Raw genomic sequence first — 25,513 nt, 5'->3', positions numbered from 1 at the left:
TGACTCTGGCAGTCCTTGCTTTTAGATGGGTTCTCACATGGCAGTCTGGATGGTCTCTCCCTGGGGCTTCCCCTTATAGCCTAGCCAGCCCCCTGCAGATGCCTCCTGATATCAGGTGCACTATCTGGGTGGGAAAGGAGACTGTGGGTGGCGGCGAATGGTTACAAGCTAACCAAAAGTTTGGCCATCGAACCCACGCAGAGGTGCCTTGGAAGACAGACCTGACCATCTGCTTCTAGAAGGTCACAGCCTTGAAAACACTGTGGGATGGCTCTACTCTGCACACATGGGGTAGACTGACCACTAACAACAGCAACATCTGAGTGTGTTGTTTTTGATCGGAGTTACCTCTTTCACACCTACCCCTGTGGTTCACTGGGCTGCTTCCTTTCATTTGGCAAGTGGATATTCCTTCAGAGGCAATAAATGTCATGGCCCCAGCAGCGAGTCCAGGAATTTGGAAAATTCTGCAGCCAGGCAGGCGCAGGTTCTGTGCTGTTTGCTGAGCCTTCCTCCAGCAATCTGGCGGTGGCTGCATCCCCTTCTTCCTTGCGACCTCTGGACTGTGGATGTGTGGGGGCAGGGAGGAGGAGAGGGAGCCAGGCAGGGCTAGCTGGACTTACCTAACAGTGGGGGGTTGGCTTCCCCAGCTGAGAGTGTGGGGAGAAGTGGGAGCCACAGCAAGCCATCTGGGAGGGTGGAGGAGGAGAGGTGGGAGGCGACAGCTGGTCTTGTTTCATACAGTTGCTGCCAGGAGTGGAGCCAGACTGCGCACCGCCATCGATTCTGCTCCTCGCTATCAACCTGAGCTGCGGGGTCATCTCCATGACAGCCTTCCGAATCTCCTGTCCCCCGAGCTGCTTCCTGGGCAGCTGCTCTGAGGCTGCCCCCCCGCTTCCCGCCCCTGCCCAGAGCCGCCCTCGGTGGAGAGCCACCCCTCGCCTGCCTGTGAGTGGGAGGAATAAGGCAGCCCTTCCCACGGCTGGCCCTTCCCCACCCACCGCAGGGCTCATCGCCAGTCTACATGGCCACCCTTCCAGCCTTGGGACCCCCGGCAGCGGGCCCCCCAGCAGCTGGCCCCCCGGCAGCAGGACCCCGGCAGCGGGACCCCTGGCAGCAGGCCTGCATCCTTAGGTGCTCGCCACCTCTGTCCTGCTTCAATGCACCACAGGCAACCATGCTGCAGCTCAGTCGCAGAATGGTGTCCTCAGTTAATGGTAGCACTCACATTTGCTCTCACACGTCAGACCGGAGGTGCCTCCCTCTTGCATCTCCACCCTCTGGGTTCCCACTGCCATCTTGGTCTCTGCTGCCATCTTGGGTCTCCTGGGTCTTCTGCGTTCCAGCTCTGGTGGAACCGCCGTCCAGTGCTCCCCTCAGCATTGCGCAGGAGCACTTCTGGGGTGCCTCCAGGCCATGCTTGCCAGCCACTGAGCTCTGGGCGTCTCCAGGCTGTGAGGTGCGGTGGCCCGGGATCTCGGAGGCCTCAGACTACGCTGGCTGCGTCCCAAGGGCACCCCTCGTGGCCTCGCCCAGGCCTTGACCCGACACCAGCCTCCAGGACCTCTCCAGAGGCATCCGACCCTTTCCAGCAGCATCTTTGCAGTGACAGCAGCATTGGCGTTGGGTGGTGCTCTGTGGGGTGGCCCCTGCAGCAGAAGGGGTACAGTCCTCACCCAGAGTGCCATGGGTCAGCCTGTTCAGGCCCCTGGGAGGGCAGGGACAGGACTGGAAAGGGCCTGCCCTCCTCTTGCCCAAGTCCTTCTCATGAACCAGCCAAGTTGCTTGTCCTGTGCCTCCTCCAAGGCCATTGCCCCTCCTGGCCCCTGGTGGCAAAGACACAGTAAGATCACTTTGGCTGGCTAAAGTCGAGAGGAGTGGCGGTTGGCGGCCAGATCATTTAACTGATGGCCCTTGGTTTCAATGGGGCAGCTGTGTGTGTCAGCAGAACACCGTGGGCTGCTTAACAGTAACCCATTGCTGTCGAGTCAATTCTGACTCACAGTGACTCTAGAGGACAGAGTAGAACTGCCCCATAGGGTTTCCAAGAAGTGACTGGTGGATTCCAGCTGTCGACCTTTTGGTTAGCAGCTGACCTCTTAACCACTGCGCCACCAGGGCCCCATCCTAACAGTAAATTGGCTGATATTTTCCCCTCAAGCGGGGCTTCAGCATGCTTATCATCGCCCCTGGTGGGGACTGAGGCCATCAGTTAAATGAACAGTGCATGTTAACAGGGGAAACAAGCACTGTCCAGATGGGTGAGCTGGCACCAGGCGGCCTGGGTCGTGCTGGGCATCAAAGCCCCTTCATCTACCACAAAGAGACTACAGGAGGGGAACCACCAAGGAGCCATCTGCAGAGGGAGGGCGGCGTGGAAGACTTTCTGGCTCTGCCCGTGGACACGTGGCCTGGTGGGGGCACAGCGGCTGTATGAGTTTAATTTTCTCCCCCGGAGTCGGCAGTGGGTGGTTCTGCGAAGCCCTATACGGCAGTGCTGCGGGAATCATTTGGCACCTCTCAAGTTCTTCTCCCAGATATTTTAAGCGCAGCCCAAACTCTTTCTAAGCACAGTGACTGAAGTGTTACACCACCTTAACACCTCTCCCCGCACCCAGCAGATGCTGCTCGCACCCTGGGGCTGCGCCAAAGGCCCGTCTGCAATGACAGGGCTCTGCCTCACGGCCAGGATCTGCCTTTACTGGGCGGACAGCCGGGCAGAGGCTTCTCTTAGAGACGGCCACTTACGGTGGTGCAAAAGAACCAGCTTCTTGTGGAGGGAAAGTGTTAAAATCCTCCCTTCCGGTCATTTGTCTTAAGTACTTATTGCATGTGAAGGACCCCAGCTGATTCTCTGCATCATTTCAAATCTCTGGCCAGTGTTTCTCCTACAGGCCCTGAGGGCTTTTGCAGGTCCATGAACCAGTTCTGAAGGGCTTCCAAGTGCTACAAGCACTTTTATGTGGTCAGTTGATGGTGTCCCGCACAAACCATCTCAGTAGCTGCAAGCAGAAACTTCTCATCTGCAAGGGTAATTTTCAAATGAGAGACGTTTTCTTATGCTACTGTTTTAATTTCTTAAGACAGTATTTCAAAGTGGGTTCAAACATGTTCTTGGAGCTGTGTGAGGAAAAAAAAAATTTTTTTTTCTTTAAAGACAAAAGGCCGCTCATCATTAACTTTGAGGAACATTGTTCTCAGACCATGAAGAAATGAGTTGGTAAAATGGAATAATTCACCACTTACTCAGTGGGAGAGGGTCTGGTAAAATGAATGAGGAGTAGCTAGAGCTATTTATTTTATATTGTATTTAGCAAGCTTTTCTTTTTTAAATAAATTTGTTGGTAGTTGCCCTTGAATTGGCTCAGACTCATGCTGACTCCTTGTACAACAGACCGAAATGTTGCCTGGTTCCTGCACGATCGTCACGATTGTTGATGTGCTCAGATCCATGGTTGTGACCACTGGGTATGCTGAGTGCCTTCCAACCTAGGGGGCTAGTTTTCCAGCACTATACTGGACAATATTCTGTTATGATCCCTAGGATTTTCATTGGATATTTTTGGAAGTAGATCGCTAGGCTTTTCTCCCTAGCCTGTCTTAGTCTGGAAGCTCAGCTGAAACCTGTCCACCATGGGGTGACCCTGCTGGTATTTGAAACACTGGTGGTACAGCTTCCAGCATCACAGCTGCACACAAACCACCGCGTAAGACAAAATAGGAAGGCGTAAAGAAGAACACAGGAAATGGCGCATAATCTGACCCCGGTTGCCCCTGTTGGCGCGAAAAAGTAATTCACATACAAGGTTCAGTAGTCAAGAGTCTGGAAAAGTAGCAAAGGGAAAGTGAATGCTCCCTATCACATGCGTGTTTGTGTCTGTGCACACACGTGTGCTTGTTATATGGAGTCTCCAGTTTACATGGAAATGTTCCTAACACACAAACTTTCATATTTTAAAGAACTTTACATTGTCTCTTTGGAGTATTTTCTTATTAGCACGTAGATATCTACCTCATCTTTAATGTCTACAGAATCTTCTATTTTTTATAGCCGTAACTCAGTAATATAACCTGTTGGTGGACAGGAGCCCTGGTGGCACAGTGGTTAAAGTGCTAGGCTGCTGACCACAAGGTTGGCAGTTCGAACCCACCAGCCGCTCCTCGGGAGAAGGATGGGGCAGTCTGCTTCTGTAAGGATTTACAGCCTTGGAAACCAGATGGGGCAGGTCTACTCTGTCCTATAGGGTCGCTATGAGTCACAGTAGACTTGATGGCAGTGGGCAGTGAGTGGTTGGTGGACACGGGTTCTTTCAGGGTTTTTTAATTTTGCGTTTGTGAATTGTGCCTCAGTGAATGTCACTGCCCATAGATCTTGATGAAATTTTGCGAGTTTATCCACGTGGGACTGTGTAGCAGCAGCATTATTGTGTTAAAGCGAGGGCCCCTCTGACTGCTTGTGGCTGTGGCCAGTAGCATGTAGAAGGGCTTGGCTACTTTCACACCCACCGATATATACGGGTAAGCCAGTCTCCTCACACCATGTCCGCACTGGGGGTGATCAGACTTTCTAATCCTGGTTGTTTGGACTTAAACGTTTTTAAAGTTAGGGATGAGGTAGGGCCGAGGTTCACACTGACTTACTGGTCTTTTGGTAAGCGGCCTGTCGTGGCCTCTGTCCCTTTCTCTGGTGGGTCATTTTTTCCTCATTAATTTGTATAGGGTCTTTGTAATTTAAGGAAATTAGCCTCTGATTTGTCACATTTATCGCAAATACCTTTTTCCAGTTTGTGGTGTTTTAATTTTTATAAATTTTTTTTACTATGATTAAGTTTATTCATCTGATAGAATCTTTTCCTTTGTGGCTTCTAGGGTTTGCTTCCTGCTTAGAAGGGCCTTTCTTGCTGCAGAATTACAAGTACTTCACCATATTCACCTATTTTTTCCTAGAACTCTTATGGATTGAGAGTGTGTGTGAATCTTTGCCATGCTTGGAGGTAATGTTGTAAGGTGTGAGGTAGGGATCAAACTTAATTTTTTTCCTCTTTACATTACTGATTTGAGACACCTCCTCTGTCACACTCTAAATTCTGGATGCATTTGGGTCTCTTTATAGACTCTCTGCTCTTTTGAGGGCTCCGCCTCTGTCTTGTCCTGTAGCAAACCACCTCCATTGGAGGGCCCCTTTTAAAAGACAGTTGAGAACCATGCAGAGCGTGCGGTCTGTAGTGGGGTGGTGGGAGATGTGAGTTTGCCCCCGAGCTGCCCCAGCGAGACCACCCTCGGCTGGTCCTGGAGAAAGGAGGGATGCAGAGGCTCGGCTTTGCAACGCCTTCCACCAGAGGAGTGTTCTGGGCTTTATTGTGATTTGAGCAGTGAAGAAAGACCTTATCAGCCAAGCACAGGCTGGTCCTGGGGTGACGGGCTGGTGAGTTTTGAGGGAGGAGGGAGGCAGGGAAGGGTGTGTTGGGAACCTGGGGTGAGAAGCCAGTTCAAGTCTGAAGGCAGAGATTTGGGAAGGTGTGTCTGCGTGTGTGCGTGTGCACATGCATGCGTGTGTGTGTGCACTTGGGCGTGCAAGGGATGTGGAGGAGAAACCTGCTCCTTCCATAGTTTTGCACCTAACCAGCTGAGCTCCAAGCCTAGGATGTGCCTGCAGGGCCATCCTGGGGGCTCGCGGGGCCACCTAGGGGCTCACTGGGCCAGCAGGAAACTGGGACGCGTTGCTCTCTCAGCAGCACCCACTTTTTGCTGTCATCAGAGACAGAGGGCATGGAACCCCTGCTAGGGCCAGACTGGCTCTTCCAGGCTCCTGAAGATTCCTCAGCAGAAGGGAACCTGCCCTGGCTGGCAGGAAAGGCAGGACACCCTGATCCTCCAGGTCAGAACCCCAGGTGTGGTCCCAGCAAGCTGCTGGGCTGGCCACTCCCCTGGCCCAAGGCTTCTGACTGCTGCTGTGCCTGGGACTTCCTCTCCAGTGCCTTTCGGGGAGCGTGTGGGCCTTGATTCCTTCATTCCATCCTCGGCGGGATTGACATCCCCAAGACTGCCCTCCTGGGAAACAGCCTGAGCCCTCACAGCCGTGCACTCCTGTGCTGCTCAGTCCTTCTGGTGCGTATTTTTGGAAACATAAAAGGGAACAGCAGTCTTATGCTTAGTCTTGAAATAATGCCTTTCCTGAATTGAATTCAGTTTGGTCAAAAATAGACCCACCCTTTCCTGTGAGGATAATTTAATCTCTTGAGCTGGAAGGAGGGATGAGCAGGGAGGAGGGGACTGTGGGAGGACTTGGGGATTGCGGGGGCTCCTCTGGAGAGGAGGGTGGTCCTGAGTGCTCGAGAGCTGGTGGGGCCATGTCAGGACCATCAAGGAGACCTCTTCCGGAGAGGAGATGCTTTGTACTTGAAGCATACTCGGGGGATACCCTCCTGGCATTCTTCGAGAGTACACAGGACCCCATTTAAACGCCTCGTCACTGGCTCAGGACGACTGTCTAAACCTCTGTCTGTGCCACGCGTCAGGGGTCTGCAGGGACTGTGCATTTTGTGGGGCTGTGCATGCATGCGTCAGGAGTCTGCGAGGACGGTGTGTTTTGTGGGGCTGTGCATGCTCACACAAGCAGATCTCAACCTGCTGAGCTTCTTGGCTTCTCATGTCTCCTTAAAACTCACCTTTTTGCATTTTTCTTGGAAATTTAGTTTTTTCCTGCTACCCTTGTGCTGTTTTCTATCTGTGCAGCACCTTCTGCTTTTCTGTGGAAAAACTGAGGCCCCAGATGGTCATCCAGAATTGCACCTGGACTCGTGGTAAAAGGGGTCAGAGTGAGACCATGCAACATCTCAGGGGTGGTGTGCCTGAGCGCTGGTGCATGGTGGCCTGCCTTTCTTGGCTGCACAGAAGTTTGTTTTTCTTCCATCCATATAGGCCCTGGTCTTCACTGCCTCTCCCCAGAGGGAGAAGTTTGCAAACAATCAAGGGAGGGGGGGCGGGCAGGAGAGATGGAATTTTCTTGATTAATGGAATTTTCCTGTGAACCCTCCCTTCCCCACAAAAGCTAGAACATCTTTGCTTCCTCAAAGGAGGGAAGAATGAAATCAAGCCACTGAGGAGATTTGGGCTGCGGGCTGGTATTTCAGAGTTCTCTGATGTGATGGAGACATTTCCAGGAAATTCTATGGAGAGGAGATGGATTGATTAACCCAGTGAGAAGAAGGTGCAGGAAGTCTGGTGGCCCAGAAACCATCTAGTTTGTTGTCACAGCGAGGATGAATAGAGCTCTTGACTGCTGAGGACCTTGGTCACATGGCAGGTTGTTGGCCTATGGAATTGCATTGTTGAGGAGACATGTCCAAGAACAGTGAGTCAGAAATCAAGGCGTGGACACTGAGACTCTGGTGCAGTTTTGGAGCTGAGTCATGGAGTTTGGTGGGCTCTCTCTTGCTCAGAGTCCTGATAAAGGGACCTGGTCTTATCATGTGATCATGGCACCAAGTCAGACTTCCGCTAGGCCAGGGCAGGATGTGCCTCCCCTCGAGGGCAGACAGAAGATTCATCCTGCAGTCCCCCGGGGCCTTCTCACGTGCCCTTTGTGTGTGTCACACTGTCTCGTTGCGCCTGTCTCACTGTCTCCCCTGTGGGGTCCATCCTGTCCCCATGGGGTTCCAGCACCCCACCCCCCACTTCCACCCTGAAGGACTGTGGTACAAGTGGATGTGAGCATGTCAGGGGCACCCTGGAATGTGGGGACACCTGGCGGGGGCTGGGTATCATCCAGAGACATGCAGCAATGGAACGTGACCCCCACCCCATGCCAGGCTGAGGCCTGTGAAGGCTTGGGCAGGAGCCGGGCCAAGACTGGGGGCATCAGCAGCCAGCGCACCACGGAAGCTTGTGCGGGGTCTCCTGCCCCTGCTGACACGTCCCTGGGGGAGCTCTGATGCTCGGGCAACCCTGTTGGCTTGGAGTGCGGGATCCTCAGGGTGGGGGGCAGCAAGACTGATTCTTCAGGTCTCTGTCATCACCTTCATCTTTGTGGTTGCCTCTCTCTGGGAGAGCTGGGATCCCCAGGATGTTGCGAGGCTCAAAGTGGAGGGCAGACGGATCTGAGGTTCCCTCCAGAGGGCTGCTGGGGGCTCCACTGAGCCACCGTTCCTCGGTGAGGGTGGATGAGTGGTTCTGACTGCGGTGACTCTGAGGTGGAAGGCCCGGGGGAAGGACGTACTGGACCAGGTGACCGCAGGCCCTCCACCCTGCCCCTACAGCGCTCTGGTCTGCGTTGGCCCAGGCTCGTTCTGCAGACAGCTGTACCTGAGAGATCCAGGTGGCGGGGGCTGCTAAGTGAGGCTGTGCGAGGAGGGGCAGGGGTGCTCCATGATCGAGCTCTGCTGGATCTCCAAGGCTTGGGTAAATGTCACCTGGTGGTGCTGTCCCTACGGCCTGAGAAAAGGCCTCGTCCGTGCACATTTCCTGCGGAAGAAACAACTGTGTGGTTTATTAATCTTTAAATATTGACTTTCTATCTGAAACATATGCAAATTTCCTTTCAAAGAAAAAGGTTGAAATAAAACCATGCACTTACCGTGAGCTAGGATTTAAAATAGCAACTTTTCCTGAACAATAATACATGGCTTCTGTTTATCCAAACGTGGAGCATGCTCATGTGTGACGCCAAGCTGTGCTGTCCGTGTGAGCGCTGCCCGGGGCTGCCCCCAGCCGATTCCCCGGCATGCAGAGAGCTCACAGTGGCCCACAAGCCTTGGACCGTCTCCCCAGCGCGCCTTGGGCCCTCGGGCCGCCGGGTCCTTGCCCCCTCTGAGCTGCCACCCGACTGACATCAGGCCCTGCCTGATGTGGCCTTCCCCGATCGACACACACACAAGCACGCATGATGGTCGTGTGACTAACGAGATGCTGCTGGCTGAGGCTGTTCCGAGTTTCCGCTGGGGACTGGGAAGGTTGGCCTCTTGAGCGGTGCTCCCGAGCAGGCCGCATGGCCCCCGAGCATAGCGTGTGCTTCACCGTACTTATTTAGTCTGCGTGCTGAGCAAATAATCCCAGAAGCTGGACTGCATGGAGAGTGTGGAGTCAGGATTGGAGGAGGTCTGACTCCAGGTGGCTTAGGTAGGAAGGGACGCATCGGCCAGAGGGGTGGGGAGCCTGGGCATCACGGTGCAGGCGGCTGCACCCAGGGCTGAGGGGACACTGTTGGGATATGTTCTCCGTTATCTCTCGGCTCCACTGTCCCCTCTGCAGCTTCCTGCTCCGGCGGCTCGCCAGAGTGCAGTGCCGATCCCAGCGGCTCCTCTGGGCTTGGACACGTCTCTAGGGCTGACAGAGGGACACCTTGGTGCTGGTGGGCCAGGCCAGGCCTGTGAGAGGGGCAGGTTCCTCATGGAGAGCTGGGCTGTTGTCAGAGGAGAGCAGATTCCTGAGCAGCCGCGGGTCCACCCACAGAGCTCACATGAGCAGACCTCACTGCGCCCAGACCGCGGCCCGTCTGTACCCCGCGTCCTCCGGACAGAACCCGCTGCTCTGACGCAGCAACGGCTCGGGAATTGTAGCGCTGCCTCGAGTGCTTTTTAGAAACCAGGCTGAGTATAAATACAACACAGACCCGATGGATGGGGCCTGAATGTCTGGGAGTTAACAGTTTTGTGACTTTCAGAAGTGAGCGTTAGAACTGCCTTAACTACGCAAGTAGTTTCTTTACCTCTTCCGCCAAGAAAAAAATATGACCGAGAAGGGGAGAGAGAAAGAAGGTAACGGAAAGAGAGAGGGAGACTGAGAAGGCCCAGTGAAGGCTGCCCCACGTACCACGCGTGGCCTCCCACGTGACGAGTCCTGCCCCCCTCAGCTCAATGCCGGCCCCTAGGAGCACTCTGTAGGCCCCAGAAGACCCTTCGAGCCCTGGGTCTGTGCTCCAGGCCTTTCTGAGCCTTTGCTGTGCCTGGGGTGGTGGGGGAGGGGGAGTGCATGGGAGGTGGTGTTGGAATTTGGGGTGGCATCTGTCACCTGCACACAGGAGCTGATGAGGCTGAGAGCTGGGTCAGCCATAGCGGACCTAAGCTCCTGACTTAGAGCTGTCACCTTGCCCTGTGGGACCCTGTCGGTGGGACTTGGGTGCTCTCTCTGGCTCACCAGCTGGGCCCAGTCTGAGCTGCTTGGGGCCAGATGCATGGTCTGATGGTGTGGGCTCGGAGGACGTGCCCCACTGAGGGTTGTTTCCGGGGACAGCCGTGACGCAGGCCCTGAGCCTGGGGCCCTCTCCTTACCAGGGCCGGCCTTGACCTGAGAGCTTCCCCCCGAGCCAGACTTAGTGACGTTGGGCCTGTGAGCACACATGCTGACGAGCTGTGGTAACGTGTGTGTTCGTCCTCTGTCTGGAGGCCCAGGGCATCCATGACCAGGAAACCATGGCAACTCTCCCAGCAAGGAGCTGTGGGGTGGGGTTCATATTGAGCAAGGGGTCCTGTGGAGGTGGGGGTCTATTCGGCTGGCTGAAAAACATGTTTCTTTCATTAAAGTTAGCTGCCTGTCAGGCGCCAGTGATCCGAATGTGTATGTCAGCATTTACAGGGCAGACGTAGCAGGCTGGGCGCAGGGCAGACCTGAAATGGCTCATGTGGCTTAATGAGATAATTGGTGACGTGGCACCCTTCATGGAGGAGAACATGCTGGCTCCCCTCCCAGCTGAGCGGTGTGGGTGTGAGGACACGGTCCCTGCTAGGAAAAGGGCTAAGTCAGCATTTAGTCCAACTCTGTCAGCTTTTCTGTGGTGAGGGGCCTGGGTGAGGCTCCCACTGGGCCCTGCTGAGCTGGTGGACAGGTGTCAAGAAGTTTCTGTTGATGTCAGAGTCCCCCCCCACCCCTGCTCACAGCCCCTTTCCCTCCCCTCCCTCAGGGTCCCTGGACCATGGGCCCCCATTTAGCTCCTGACAGCTCTCCTGTCCCTGCTGCTCAGTTTGGAGGCCTGACAGTTTCAAAGAGTGGCATTGCAGAGCCTCGGGGAAGAGCAAGGGGGGCGGGGAGTGGGTGCAGGAATGAGGCCCGAGGTGGCCCCAGCTGGACATGTCCTGGGAGCTGATCCAAAACTAGGTTAGTAGGGCCCATGTGCTTCACCTGAGCACCTGTCCCCTCCTGGGAATTGCACCACAGTGGAGTGAAACTGGAAACCAATAACAAAAGGAAAATTGGAAATTAAACAACACACTCTTAAATAACCAGTGGGTTAAAGAAAATACTTATAGACAGATGAAAATATAACATAACAAAACCTATGGGATGCAGCGAAGGCAGTGCTCAGAGGGAAGCATGTAGCTGTAAATGCCTGCATTGAAAAAGGAGAAAGATCTCAAATCAATAACCTAACTTTACACCTTGAGGAACTAGAAAAGGAAGAGCAAACTAAGCCAAAGCTAGCAGAAGGAGGAAAATAATAAAGGTTAGAATGGAGATAAATGAAATAGAGAATAACAAAACAATAATCAATGAAAACAAAAATTGGTTTTTTGAAAAGATCAATAAAATCAACAAACCTTTAACTAGACTGACCAAAAAAAGAGGGAAGACACGAATAAATAAAATCAGAAACGAAAGTGGGGGCATTACTACCAGCCCTACAGAAACAAAAAAGATCATAAGAGAATACTATGAACAACTACACCAACAAATTAGATAATCTAATGATGTGGACAAGTTCCCAGAACACCGTGACCCCTTTCCCCCTTTGGCTAACTGTTCCCAGTTACACAGGAAGGATGTTTGGTGGATTTCAAGGGTCCATGAGTTGTGGTTCAGAGCTGACTTGAGTCTGATGTATGAGCTTCTGGCCCATCTAAGGTCCATGTACCTGGACTTTGTTTATTAGCTTCAGTAGTTCACAATAGTGTCGCCAGAATTTTCATGGGTTTGATGTGGGAGCTTCTCAGACCAGATCTGAGAGGTGGGTGAGCTGAGATTCTCTGGCTCCTGTGTGTGTGTGAGGGTGAGTATGCAAGTGCATGAGAGAGTCTGTGTGTGAGAGTGTGTGAGCATCTCACTGTGTCTGAGTATGTGTGAGTATGTGAGTGTATGAGAGTGTGTGTGTGTGTGTCTGCATATGTGATGTGAATGCGTGAGTGTACAAGAGCAAGTAAGAGTATGTGAGTGTGAGTGCGTGAAAACACATGCATGCTGTTGAGTGTGCATGGGGAGTGCACACTCACTTGCGCTCCACAGATGCCTCTGACACCTGCGCTCTGCCTGTTGCCTTAGCAATGTCCCAGCCCTGCAGCCTGGCCCTGCATGCTGACTTGGGTGACACTGCCACATCCGGGCTGCAGAACTTCTAGGTGGGGAGTTGGAGGGGACTGGGGCTCTAGTCTGGGCTGCATCTGCTTGTTTGGGCCATGGTGGGAGTGGGCGGGGGGCTGCTTTCACACAGCCTGCTCCCCACCAGTGGGCTGCATCAGGGCAGGCCTGGAGGGGGATGGGCTCCCCCGGGTTGGGCAGCAGGGCCATGCCCACTCCATTCTCCCAGCCCAGGCCCTGCCTCCCCTGAGCACCCTGTCCTGGGAGCCCTGGTCTGGAGGTGATCAGAGCCAGCCAGGGTGGTGTAGAAAGGGGCACCCCCTCCCCTCTCCCATCTCAGATCTCAGCCTGGTGACGCCTGGCCACCTTTGTCTCAGATCTCAGCCTGGTGCACTCATTTCTGTCCACAGATCTGGGCTGTGAGCCCCGTGATCCTTGAGGTCTGTCCCCAGTGGGGGTCCCTGGGGTGGGGGTGGGGCACTGAGCAGCCCAAAGGCAGCAGGAGCTTGGGGCGGGGAGGGGGGAACAGGGAGCACCGTGGAGCCGAGCCTCCGCCTGCCCTCTCCCCCTCCAGGCCTCCTGCCTGAGCTGGGCCGCAGTAGGATCAGAGGTGCTTTATCCATCCGGCTGGGCCCTGATCACTAATTCATGAAGGTTTCCGGTGCCTCTGAGGCTGTCGATGGGAGATGCTGACCGTACTCGCAGGCTGTTCAGACAGACAGGATCTGGCTCGCAGCGGAGTCTGGAAAGCCGCTTAATGCACACTAGTGGCTGGCGCTTTTACTGTAAGTGAGGTGGGGGAAGGCATAGCAGAGGATGCAGCCCCCCAGAGTCTGATCGCTGGACAGGGCCCAGCCTGGGGGGTGGTGAGTTCCTGGGCACGAGAGTCCAGGAATGTTCCGGAACCCAGGGTCACAGGGCCTCAGCGCTCTCTTACTTGCTGCCACATCCTGGCTTCTGTTTCTCAGAAAAGAGGGGGGATGTTCCTCCTTGTTGGCAAGGAGGCAGTGGTGGTGCAGGGCACAGGGCTGCCCCGAGGTGTCCCACAGTTAGGGGATCAGGCTTGGGATTGGGGACCACAGCTTCCTGCAAGGGTGGCCTGGAGGGAGTGGGTGGGGAGGTGTTCCGGGCAGAGGGCACGGCCTGCTGACTGGGTTCTGAGACTTGTGGGCCTCACACATACCACAGCCCTGCCCAGATGCTCAGACATCACAGTGCGACTCGGAGCTCCTTCTGGCTGAGGGGTCTGGAATCTGAGGCCAGAGCAAATGCCGCTCTTGTTGCCATCGCCGGGTCTTCTGCCCAGGGGTCTGGAGACTTCCCTGGGGACCCCCATGGTAACCCACACAGGGCTGTGTTCATATCCTGTGGCTGCTGCACCAAAGTGCCACAAATTAGTGGCTTCAAACAACAGAAACGTATGGCCTCACGGCGCTGGCGGGCTGCCGGAAGTCCTGAACCAGGGTGTTCCTTCCGAGGCTCTGAGGGGGGCTCTCTTCCAGCTTCGGGTGCTGCCTTTGCATTCCTTGGCTAGTGGCTGCATCACTCCAGCCTCGTCTCCCTCTGCACGAGGCCACCCTTCCTCTCTGTCCCTTCTCTTTTATAGGGACACCACGCAGAGGGGATGAGGCGCACACTACTCCGGTATGACCTCGTGTTAACTGATAACATCTCAAAGACCCTGTGTCCAAACAGGGTCGTGTTCACAAGGACCAGGGCTTCGGGCTTGAGCACATCTTTTCTGGGGACACAGTCCAAACCACGACAGGGGTCTGGTGTTTGGTGGAGAGCTCGGTCTTTTGTCTCCTGCCCTCTTCCTTCCCAGGAGTCTGCAGCTGGTCCGCCGCACAGCCCCGCACCCACAGCACGGGGTGGGGGTGGGGGGCGCAAGACCCTTACGGCATTCCTGTGGGAATCCCCTCACGGCGTTCCTGTGGGAATTAGGAACCACGCAGGCTGCCAGGGGCTAGCAGAGCGCTGGCCGTGGTGCCTGCTCACGCGGCCCCTCTCAGGCCTTGGATCTTCTTCGTTCCCCGATGACCCGGGGCCTTGGGGCCCATGACCAAGCAGGCCAAGGCCATGGGTGCATCTGCGAGGCTACGTTCGTGGGTGCCGTGTCCGTCAGGTGCCAGGTTTGGAAAGACAGGGCGGCGCCTGTTCAGGAAGAAGGGCCACATCGGGGCCCCACTCTGCCAGGCCGGGTGCCTGCCCCAGGCCTTCCCCTGTGCTACGCTGCAGCTGTGAAGGGCTGGGCAGCCCACGAGTGGAGAGAGAGCATGTCCACAGAGGCCTGTGGAAGCCCTGCAGAGCCTCGGGGAGCCGGGGCTTATAATTCTCTTCCAAAGGATAGTTTTCTGGGTTAGAGGCGGCGTCACAAAAGTGAATCAGCATCTGCATGGATTTTAGCAACTTGTGATCTACTTATGATGACGCTTCCAAGGAACTCCCGTTTCGGCATGGAGTTCTTCCGTGGAAGAAGGGCTGGTCCTACTCGAGGACCCTCCCAGGCCCAGGCCCTCTTGAAGAGGCGTAACTAGGGTATGGCAGGCACTGCACCCGCACTGAGCAGTTTCCGTTAACCCCGTCCGGCCAGCGGCGTGTCTGTGGAAAATGGCGCCTATGACAAGCGCTGAAATTACACCCCCGTCCAAACTTTACCATAACATCGGCTCAGAAATACAAGTCAAGGCCGTTAATCTTTTAATGAACACATTACCGTATTTGAGGAAGGACATTGGGCCTTACCGGGTTAATAGAAACTGCTCAGTGGCACCACAGGCCCAGGGTGGTGTCTAGGTGACAGGTGGGCAAGCTGGATAGGAGTGTCCCGGCCTGGGTTCTGGACGCAGCCCATGCCAAGGACCTGCCCTGTGGCCGGGGGCTCACCTCCCCAGCGTCTCCTAGACTCACCTCCTGGGCCTTGAGGCCTTGGGCTGGGGCTGGGGTGTAGGGCAGGGCCCCCCTTCCCCCCAACCCCCGGGGTGCAGGGGAGCCTTCTGCGGGACACGCATTGTCCTGATGACAATCGGGTGAGTCCTGACACCCTGGGAGCAGGTCTATTTTTACTCTCCCGCCCCTCCACTCTCCCTGCTCCCCTCATCGGGGCATTTTTGGTTGTTTTAAGAAAAGCCCTGGTGCTGGCAGGACTGATCTTCAAACCTGGACTCTCGTGAGGACGCCGGGCTTCCCCGGGCTGGTCTGCTGTTGGGAGGTGCCCACCATCTACCTTCCGAGGGCTGGCGCTGAGCGGGTCCTCCAGCACTGGAAGCCAGCATCGGGAAGAGGCTCAGGCCACACAGGGAGGCCAGGTCATTGCCTGGTTTTTAGGGGAAATTGCTTCAAACATGACCTAAAGTTTTGGGTTTGAGCTTTGTGGTCATGCCCCAGAGCCCACATGCCAGGATTTTGTGTGCCTTGCTTTCCCTGGGGCTTGACAGACGCTGTGCTTCAGGAGGGACTCACTCCCTCTGCTCTCGAGCCCACCTTCATTCCTAGAGTGTTCTGTGGCCCGTTCTCTCCTGGACCGGGCAGGAGGAGGACACAGCCAGACGCACTGGCCAAATGTGACGGTGCCAGGAGCTCCTGTTTCAAAATACAGCCCCTCATGGCACCATCGCCGCCACAGCCGCACCGCTGCCTGAGTTGCTGGGAAAGCAGGCACAATGTGCGTTAGTCCAGCTGGAAACAAGGCCGTTGGAGCATTGATTGTTCTCATGGGAAAAGAGCTTCTGGCGTTTTCTTTAGTGGTTTTTTGCCCCAGTGGAGCCTTGGGATTGGATGAAAAACTCCCTGGGAACATTGTTAGAATGCCACAGGGAGGCCCACACCCATAAATTCTCTCCAGGCAGCTGGGTGTAGCGCTCAGACAACTTGTGAGTAAACCCATCAATGACTGTTGGACTCAGTTCAATGACTGTGAATCTACCCCATGGCCCTTGAAGAGCCCCCAGCTTGGGCTCGTCAGAATGTCATGGAGCATGCAGGAGGGCTTTGTTCTGACCACCTCTTCTTTATCCCATAGGTGAGGGAGGATTTGCTCCATAGGGATTTGGGGACGGCTGGACATTGGACAGGTGAGATAGGCAGTAGTTTATTAGTCTTGGGTGCCCACAGCCTGGGGGAGGAGGACACCACACCCCACGCAGGGCCACAGGGGGGCTGCACGCAGGAGCAGAGAGAACCAGCAGGGTTGTGGGAGGCAGGCTTTGTAGTAACAAGAGGGTGGGGTGCCTCCTGGTTCCCATGGGAAGATGTGATTGGATTGAATAATTCCAGGGCTGGCAGGGAGGTAATACTCGTTAGGTTGAGGACCGCTTGGGGTGCAGCTGGTCTGGCTGATAGGGCAACTGGGAGGGTGGGGAGTATTTCCTGTTGAGTGGGGGGCATATCTGGTCTGGTGAGAGCCGGGGAATTGGTGGTTTGACCTCTGGGGCCTCATGAGGCTCAAAGGTGTCAAGGCTGCACTTGAAGTTTCTGGTCTTGTGACACAGGCTTGTGTTGGCACCTCGACCCTTGCGAACACAGAATTAAAAGCTGCCCCTGTGGTTAAACCTCCCCTCCCCTCCATTGCCTTTCAGTTGGATCAAGATGACCTATTTTCATAGCTACAGCCATGCTTCTTTATTGCCAGCTCTGCACAACAAAAATCTTCCTTGAAGAATAAATATTTTAAGAAATCTTCATTTTAAAATATTTATCTGTTCAGGAAGCATCTGCACTGAACCCATCTGGCTGAGTTTTACTAGGAAGGCAAATCCAGTCTGTGGTCCCCGTGAGCTCTGAGCTTCCCGCTCTGCCATCTTCCTCACAGGCATGATAGACAAACACATTTCCTTAAAGTAACACCTTGATTCCTAGAAAAGAGATACATGACTGTTAGGTAGGACTGCTGTAGGCTGAACTGCATTTTCTGCTTTCCTCCGATGTAATCTCGGAGGTGTGTAACTCAGGGAGAACGCACCTGCAGTGTGAAGGCACACAATAAACCACATTTCAGCATGTGGCAAATCAATCTTGGTCACCTGGAACCCAGGAACCCCAGGCTCATGCCCTCACTTATAGTTGTTGGCTCCAACTCATGGTGACCCCACGCACAACAGGATGAAATACTTCCCGGCGCTGTGCCATCCCTTTGATTAGTGGTGGGTCAGACCATCGTGGTCCATAGGGTTTTATTGGCTGATTTTTGCAAGTAGATCTTGAGGCCTTTCTTGCTAGTCTGTCTTAGTCTGGAAGCTCTGCTGAAACCTGTCCACCATACGTGACCCTGCTGGTATTTGAAATACTCGTGGGACAGCTCCCAGCACCACAGCAACGTGCAAGTCCCAATAGTACAACACATTAAGAGATACCCCGTGGGATAAAGGACCTAGTTTTACCCTAAGTAAGGTGGCCTTTGTCCTTGGCTCTGGAAAAGTAATCCTTAGAATAATTGGGGTGCCATGGTCTGGGACTCCCAGACCACACTTGAGGATTTGTGCTGGCCAGTGGGGGCTGGCCAGACCCGAAACAGCTCAGCTGGGGGGCCATATCAACTCACCCCAGGAGGCATGAGTTAGGCCATTGTGCAGGACTGGCCGGTAAAACCTAGAACACGGAGGCTCCGAGAGCTTCCTGGTCTCCGAGACGTGGTGGCCCCACAATGGAAGGCCCCACAATGGAAACCACTATCTTCCCAGACCTTGCTTGTGCACCAGTTCCCAGGCGGATTCTGATGAATAGCCTTTTACTGTAATAAAACCAGTAGCTGTAAGTGTAATATTTTTCGTAAGTTCTCTTGAGTCATTCTAGTGAATTAACAAACTCAAGGATGGTGTCCTCTTAACTAATAAGGTCCCTCAGTGGCTAGGGACAGAGGGAGAGAGTGCCGTGTGGGCAGCTGGTGTCAGAAATGATGAAGTGGGGAAGCAGGGATATGATTGAGCTCGCTGTCTGGGGACCAGCTTTATGCTGATTCTCATCCATAAAGCCATTGCTGTGCCCTCGCTACTCTGCCCAAATGTCAGCTTCAGAAATGTCTTCCTGATAATCTTGTCAAAAATGGTAACGGGAAACCTTGACTGTCGCCCTATAGGCAGTGGACCTGGGGCCCCTGCTGTGGGCTCCACGCATCCCTCCTCCAACCAGTGCCCCACTCCCCCGGCACTGCACTAATGAGCCCCCCCATGGCCTGGCTGTCCCCCTCCTGGCGCACGAAGCCGCAGACAGTGCCTTTCCAAAGCCCTCCTCCATCTCGTCACCTGCCAGCTTAAACCAGAGCCCCCACCCTCAGCCCTGCAGGACCAAGTCCCGTGACAGCATCCCTACCTCACACACAGACGCCCAGGACCTGGCTGCGACCACACCCGGACTCATTTCCCAGCACCCCCACCCCGACCCCTGCTGGCTTCCACTGCACCTGCACTCAGAGGTGGGGCAGGGGGCGGTCCCTGTCCGGCCTTTGAGCATGCAGGACTCTCTGCCTGGGCCCCCTCCCGTTTCCTGGCCGGCTGGTGCCTGCTCGTCCTGAGCACACAGCGCAGGCGTCCCCTCCAACCCCCAGGATAGACACATTGTCCACTTACGTCCATCCCATGCCCTGGTGCCTGCGAGGGCTGGAGGGTGGCGGAGCACCGTGGGGATGGGGGTGGGCACTTTGTAGTCTCAGTGGAAAAGAGAAGAACTCATTTTCATAGAAAACATTCCATCTCCTCCACATGCTTATGCTGAAAGCAGAGAGCTACTGTTTCTCCCGCAGACCGCGGAGCAGAGCCCCAGGGGAGGTGGTGGAGACCTGGTTCCCTGCCTGCAGCCCTATCCCAGCTCCTCCCTCGGGCGGCTCCTATCCCCAGGGGGCCGAGGGTCCAGGGAAGCTGCTTTGGCTGGTTCTCCTCCCCCGCTAAGGCGCCGGGGGCTTTCCTCCCCTGTGCTCCCGGGGATAGATGGACAAGTAAACAGAATGTAACTGGACATACATATAAATGTCATGAGTCAGTGGGTGTCCAGGTCCTGCTCTGGGGCACGCCCCCACACGGTGTTTGGGGACCCGGTGCTGCAGGCATGCACAGTGGACCTGGTGAAGACATCCCCTCTTGGGACACAGGCTGGGCCAGCCAGCAGCTGGAGGGCAGCTGGAGGAAGGCCTGGGCTTGGGGCCCAGGGGGGCTGGGCAGACGGGGGTTGTCTGGGGGAGGGCGGGGTGTCCCGCCTGGAGGGCCCCAGAGGGAAGGCCACCCGCACATTGGGGAACCCCACCCCCCCAGCGCCAGCAGTGTGAGGAGAGCGTCTCGGGTTAGAGTCACCAACAGGCAAGCCCTACGAAGCAGGCAAACCCCTTTGCACTCACATACGGACAAGCGTGGACATGGGGCGGGGGGCAGAATCTCCCGGGGGAGGTGGACAGTTAGGAGAACTGCCATTTGTGTGATTTCTCCCAGAGATGCTAACTCACATGCCCATCGGCAAAGCCGTAGAAACGGCTCCCATGCTGTCGCAAGCAGGCCTGCGGCGGCTGTGGGAACATGTGGTTCCCTTGTGGGAGGTCCAGGCGGCCCTCCTCCATCACTGCTTCCTGCACTGAAGTCCTGTGCCTTCACTCCACTGTTGACCCACGTGGTCCCTGGGCTTGTCCCCTGAATTTCCGGCCGGGGAGCACTTGCCGCTGGTGACTCCGTGCGGGCAGGTGGAGAGCTTTGCCGGGGACCAGGGTCTGTCTGTCTTCAGTCTCCAGGGTGGGGGAAGGTGGGGGTGGCAGGTGCCTGGGCTGAAGCCGGCCGATCTGGGTACTCATGTGTTCTCTGGTCTGTGGGCCAGGACGGCCTGTTGTCACCCAAAAAGAGCCTGAAAAGCGAGCGCTGCCCGGAGCCCCAGAGCCAGCTCTCCCGACTTGGCTGGGGCTCTTCCCACTGTGTCGTGAGCCTGTGGGCGTGTCCTGGGTGGCTGTGACAAGGGCCACAGAACGGGGCTCATGTGTCCTGGGTGGCTGTGACAAGGGCCACAGAACGGGGCTCATGAGAACGGCAGTTTCTCTCTCACAGCTCTGAGGCCGGAAGTCCAAACGGAGCATCGACAGGGTTGCGCTCTCAGAAGGCTCTGGGGGAAGCTCCTGCCTGGTCTCTGATGCGGGTGGCTCCGGGCACTCCTTGGCTTGTGGCGGCATCACTCCCATCTCTGCCTCCGTCATTGCGGGCCGTCTTCCCTCTGTGTGTCTGCGCCTCCTCTCCTCTATGAGGACACCACTCGTATTAGGATCCTCCCTGCTCCAGTATGACCTCATGTTAACCTAACTGATAACATCTCAATGACCCTATTTCCAGATGGGGTCACGTTCACAGGTACAGGGGATGGAACTTCAGCATATCTTTTCGGGGGCACAGTTCAACCCGGAGCAGCCTTGTTCAGCCCTTAGCCACGATGGAGCCCGGTGCAGGGTCGGGGGGCAGCAGGGAGGAAGCGGGGCTTCCTGCTGTGGTGGAGGAGCTTGCCCGAGGCCCGGGGCTGTGCCCATCTCACCTGGCTTCTCTCTGTTTGCTCTGCAGTGAACTTCGACCACTTCCAGATCCTCCGGGCCATTGGGAAGGGCAGCTTTGGCAAGGTAAGAAGGAGTCCGTGGGCCTGGGGCCAGCAGGGGCGGTGGAGGACGGTGCATGTTGGACAAGCCGTGTGGTACCCACCCACCGGGTTCTCCTCTGGGTAGCGGGCCCATCCAGGCGGGGACTTGGGGGCCTGTGGATGGGGGTCGTGGGTGCATTGCCCTGAGCGCAGCTGCGCTGAGCAGGCAGTGATGCTGAGGTCAGAGGGTGATGCTGGAGTTCTGGACCGCCTAGGCCGTTTACAGCCCAGGTCTCTGGCGGTCCCATCGCTCGGCAGGAGCTGAGACTGTGGGCCAAACAGCCGCCAGCTCTGTGGGGCCTTCCTCCTGGTTTACGATGGCCCCTCAGCACCGAGACTGCTTCACCTGGAGCTGCTCTCCTTCCTAGTGTGCTCCTGGGTCTGAGAGGAAGGCAGCCCGGAGCTGCGGGTGGTGGGGCTGACACCCGCATCCCTGCCTCGGGCTGCTGCGGAACCACCCGGAGCCGTTGTTGGATGCAGTGGCAGCATCAGAGGGCACTGAAGCCCACGTGATTCCGAGGGCGTGCGGATGTGAGGATGGGAAGGCGGCTGCGGGCATGGTGCAGGGGCCCCGCGCCACTCCCTGCTCCTGCAGATGGCCCCTCATCCTTCCCCACACCCCTCATGGCCTTGGGGACCGGAGCCCATGTGTTCAAGTCCCCTTTGTTCTCTCTCGGCTGGATCCGGATCACTGCCTCAAGAGAGACGAGTAATTATAACTTAGAGTAGGGCTTAACGAGCTGATAAAGAGCCCAGATTAGCTCCCAGGCACTGCCTCGATGGCTCTGCTGTAAATAGCCGCTTCTGAATGGGCACAGCTTCTTCGCAGTGTCTTCTGGCTTGGCAGACGGCGCCTTTGCCCTGGCTGCCGTCCTGTTGTGCAGCCGGCTGGACGCCGTGTCTGCGACACCCTTCCAGCCTTTCACGGGGATAGCCCTGTTCCTGAGCCTCGTGCCTGGAGTCCGAATGCCGTTAATTACCTCGTGGCTTTGTGTCCCAGATGATTGCTGTGGTCACCATCTGGGGCCTGGGAGTGATGACAAGTCAGAGTAAATTAGCCCTTCAGCATGAACTCATTGAGAAAACCACTGTGCGCTGAGGAGTATTTTCAGTGTTTCTTGGAGTCGGGAGAGCCCGATGGGCTGATGGCGGTTTGATTGATGGGAAAGGGGGGGGGGCATGAAGGCCGCTGCTAGAGCTCGAGAGACTCTGTGGGAGGACGAAGCCCTGGGCCTGCCCCTGCCCTCCCGGCTGCTCACAGAGGAGGTGTCTGTTCTGTCTCCTGGGGCTGCAGAGGGTCTGGGGACTGATTAGGGGCAAGCAGGGTGGGGCTGGGGGACCCTGCCCCCCCGCATGGAGGACACCAGTGTAATGGGCTTTCAGGAAGGGGGTGGCCCATATAGGGGGACACTGGGGTCATCGAGGCATTTGGAGAACGGGGCCCTGGAATCCTCTGGGGGCACCTGCAGGTCTGGAGAGGGCCCGGAGGGGGTCTGCAGGCGGGTGAGACTGTTGGACATGGCACGTGGCAGGGCCTGTTTCCCTGGTCCCTGCCAGCCCCCACCTGCCCTGGGCTCCCCAGGCCCCCCACTGTCCACCGCCACCTCTCCTGGGTCTGTCTGTGCTCCTCTCAGTGGCCACAGAGCTGCAGGGGTCCTGGCCTCTGGACGTTTCTCAGCTCTGAAAGTGGGGGGAAGGGGAGGGGGGTCCGGGAAACGGGCGCAGAGCGGGGTGAGAGGAGAACGGTGGCTCCGTCCGGCCTGGGCTGTATTCAGAAGCCAGTAGCTGTGCCGAGTGAGGTGGTCCTGGAGCCACAAGCCTGGGCTCTGGTCAGTCAGTGGCCGCTGTGGCCAGCCAGGGACCCTGTGGGGAGGGGCCCGAGCTGGACACTCCAATCGCCTTCACCCCAGCCCCTTGAGTGGCTGGGCCTACAGCTGCGTCTGTTTATCCATGCTGTGTTTCAGAGGCATCCCCAGCAGCTCAGAGCTGAGTCCCTGGCTTTGTCCCCTGTCCCTGCAGGAGGAGGGACTGGGCAGCCGCATCCATCTCTGAGGCCACCACCGCGGTCTGCCAGTGGAAACGCCTCTCAGGCCCCGTTGCACCTCGAGAGGCACTGTCACCAGGCAGCTGGCCCAGACCCACCAGCTCACGAGCCTCCGTGGCTGCTGAATGGGATTGTTTAACTGGCTGGAGTTTGGGAACCTGCGGGTGTCGGGTGCCCAGACTTTAAGGTTTTGAAGTCCCATCTGGCCACCAATCTTGGCCTCTACTGGAGAACTGTAATGAGTGGGCAGATCCTAGCATCTGGGGTCACCCTTCTGTGGGTGCCTGAGGCAGCTGCTGAGGGAGGGAGCTGGGTCAAGATGGTCTCTGTGAAGTGTCACATTTCACCACAGAAAGCAGAGCGAGCAGTTTTCACTCAGCATTTAATCTGCAGCCAGGCAAGACTTTCTGGTGAGTTCTGAGGCTCCCAGCAACCAAGGCCCTCCCACCCACTCCCCTGAGCCTTGTCCTGAAGCTGTCAGCCGGAGGAGCAGGAACCAGTTGGGGTAAACCAAAGCAAACCCACTGCTGAAGGGCCGATCCCGACTCATAGTGACCCCATAGGACAGAGGAGACTGCCCCATAGGGTTTCCAAAGGCTGTAAACCTTTATGGAAGCAGACTGCGCCATCTTTCTCCTGAGGAGTGGCTGGTGGGTTCGAACCACTGACCTGTTGGTTAGCAGGCAAGTGCTTAACTACTGCGCCAAGGGTGAGGCCGGGCATGCTTTCCATCTTAATAAGAGAGTTTACCCTAGGGAGGGTCCCATGGGGAGGCTGTGTCCCTGCACGTCGGCTGTGGGAGAGGGGGCTTAGATGTTTAGAACCTGACCTGGCCACGGCAGAATGCAGAAACCAAGCCCCCAGAGTTTCCTTTGCAGCGCCTTCAGGGAATTTGGAAACTTCTGTCTCAGGCACCATGCCCAGACCCTGCTGGCTTCACAATATTTATTAAAAATAAAAAGCACAATCTTTCCTACTAGGACTCCCTGACAGGGAACATTCTGCTCTAATGCCCTGTCTTAGTCATCGAGTGCTGCTATAACAGAAACACCACAAGCGGACGGTGCCTTAGTCATCGAGTGCTGCTCTAACAGAAATACCGCAGGCGGATGCTTCAACAAAGAGAAGTTTATTCTCTCACAGTCCAGTAGGCTACAAGTCCAAATTCAGGGCATCAGCTCCTGGGGAGTGCTTTCTCTCTCTGTCGGCTCTAGAGGAAGGTCCGTGTCATCAATCTTCCCTTGGTCTGGGAGCTTCTCTGCGCAGGAACCTCAGGTCCAAAAGACGTGCTCTGCTCCTGGCACTGCTTTCTTGGTGGTATGAGGTTCCCGCGTGTCTCTGCTTGCTTCTCTCTTATATCTCAAAAGAGATTGGCTTAAGGCATTGCCTAATCTTCTAGACCTCGTCAGTATAACTGCCGCTAATCCATCTTATTACATCATAGTGATAGGATTTACAACACATAGGGACATCACATCAGATGATAAAATGGTATATAGTCATACAATACTGGGAATCATGACCTACCCAAGTTGACAGATTTTTCTGGGGGACACAGTTCAATCCATAACATGCCCCCTGCCTCCTTGTCCCTTCCCCCGAGGCTGGTGTCTCCCACAGGGCCAACGACAGGGCTGACGGCTTCCTAATGGGTGAACCCAACCTTTGGGGCATTTTGAGGAAGGTTTTTATTTTTTACTTTCAAGCTTTCACAGCACTTGTTGCTTCTGTGATGGGCCCGGACTTTCTTGGAGCTGCGATCCAACGGATGGTCGAGGGCTGCTCTGGGCTTGCCGCTGTTAAGTGACCCTTTCTAAGAATAAAGCAGAAGGAAAGTGTACCAAAAGCCCCCTCCCCAGGAGGCCGCCCTTGACCCCCAGATTGTGAAGGAAGGCCCCCCCCCACCCCTGCAGGCTGCTGGCAGCTCCTGGTCAGCTCCCTCCGTTTCCCACACGGCAGCCTCCAGGAAGGTCAGGGCTGGGAAGCCTGGGGGAGGGGTGCCAGCTTTGAAGTGGAGGGAAACACTGAGGATTAAGAAGACCAGGCCCTGGGGGTGGGAAGTAGGGGAGAGGGTGCTGGTCAAAGGACCAGAGGGAGCCCTGGGCAGCCTGGCTGGGCAGGAAAGGCTGAGCCTGGGCAGGGCGGGGAGGGGCCAGGGCTTGGCCTCTTCCCTCTTCCAGCAGGGGGGATACTGATCCCAGCGAGGGCAGGGCTGTGGCGAGGTTACAGCACACTGGGGGCAAGGCTGGGACCAGGGGCAGTCTCCTGATGGGGGGCCTTTCCCAGCTGCCAGAGCACATGTGGCATTGCTGATGTCAGATGGATCCTGGCTGAAACCAGAGAATTCCAGAAAGACGTTTACCTGTGTTTTATTGACTATGCAAAGGCTTTCAACTGTGTGGATCATTACAAGTTATGGATAACGTTGCGAAGAATGGGAATTCCAAAACACTTCATTGTGCTCATGAGGAACCTGTACATAGATCAAGGGGCAATCATTCAAATGTAACTAGGGGATACTGTAGGGTTTAAAGTCAGGAAAGGAGTGCGTCAGGGTTGCATCTTTCACCATACCTATTCAGTCTGTATGCTGAG

At 55.9% G+C, this 25,513-nt stretch overlaps 1 protein-coding gene across 4 annotated transcripts in view; it reads left to right on the top strand.

The window, feature by feature from the left end:
• STK32C (serine/threonine kinase 32C) overlaps window positions 1-25,513 on the top strand; it is a 65,628-nt gene that overhangs the window by 18,585 nt on the left and 21,530 nt on the right. For 3 of the 4 annotated variants that reach the window (XM_023729909.1, XM_012555136.1, XM_023729907.1), the window contains exon 1: window positions 20,810-20,857. Coding sequence is in view for 1 of the 4 variants with exons in the window: in XM_004374943.1 (XP_004375000.1) it covers window positions 20,802-20,857 (56 nt within the window). In the remaining 3 variants the exon portion in view is untranslated. Of the gene's footprint in view, window positions 1-20,801; window positions 20,858-25,513 lie in introns of those variants that run through there. The other variant, XM_004374943.1, reaches the window with a different exon arrangement.

Source organism: Trichechus manatus, unplaced genomic scaffold, assembly GCF_000243295.1.
Source record: "Trichechus manatus latirostris isolate Lorelei unplaced genomic scaffold, TriManLat1.0 scaffold00031, whole genome shotgun sequence".
Lineage (NCBI taxonomy): Eukaryota > Metazoa > Chordata > Mammalia > Sirenia > Trichechidae > Trichechus > Trichechus manatus.
Note: the sequence above shows the minus strand (reverse complement) of the source record. Positions and strands in the feature narration are given on the sequence as shown.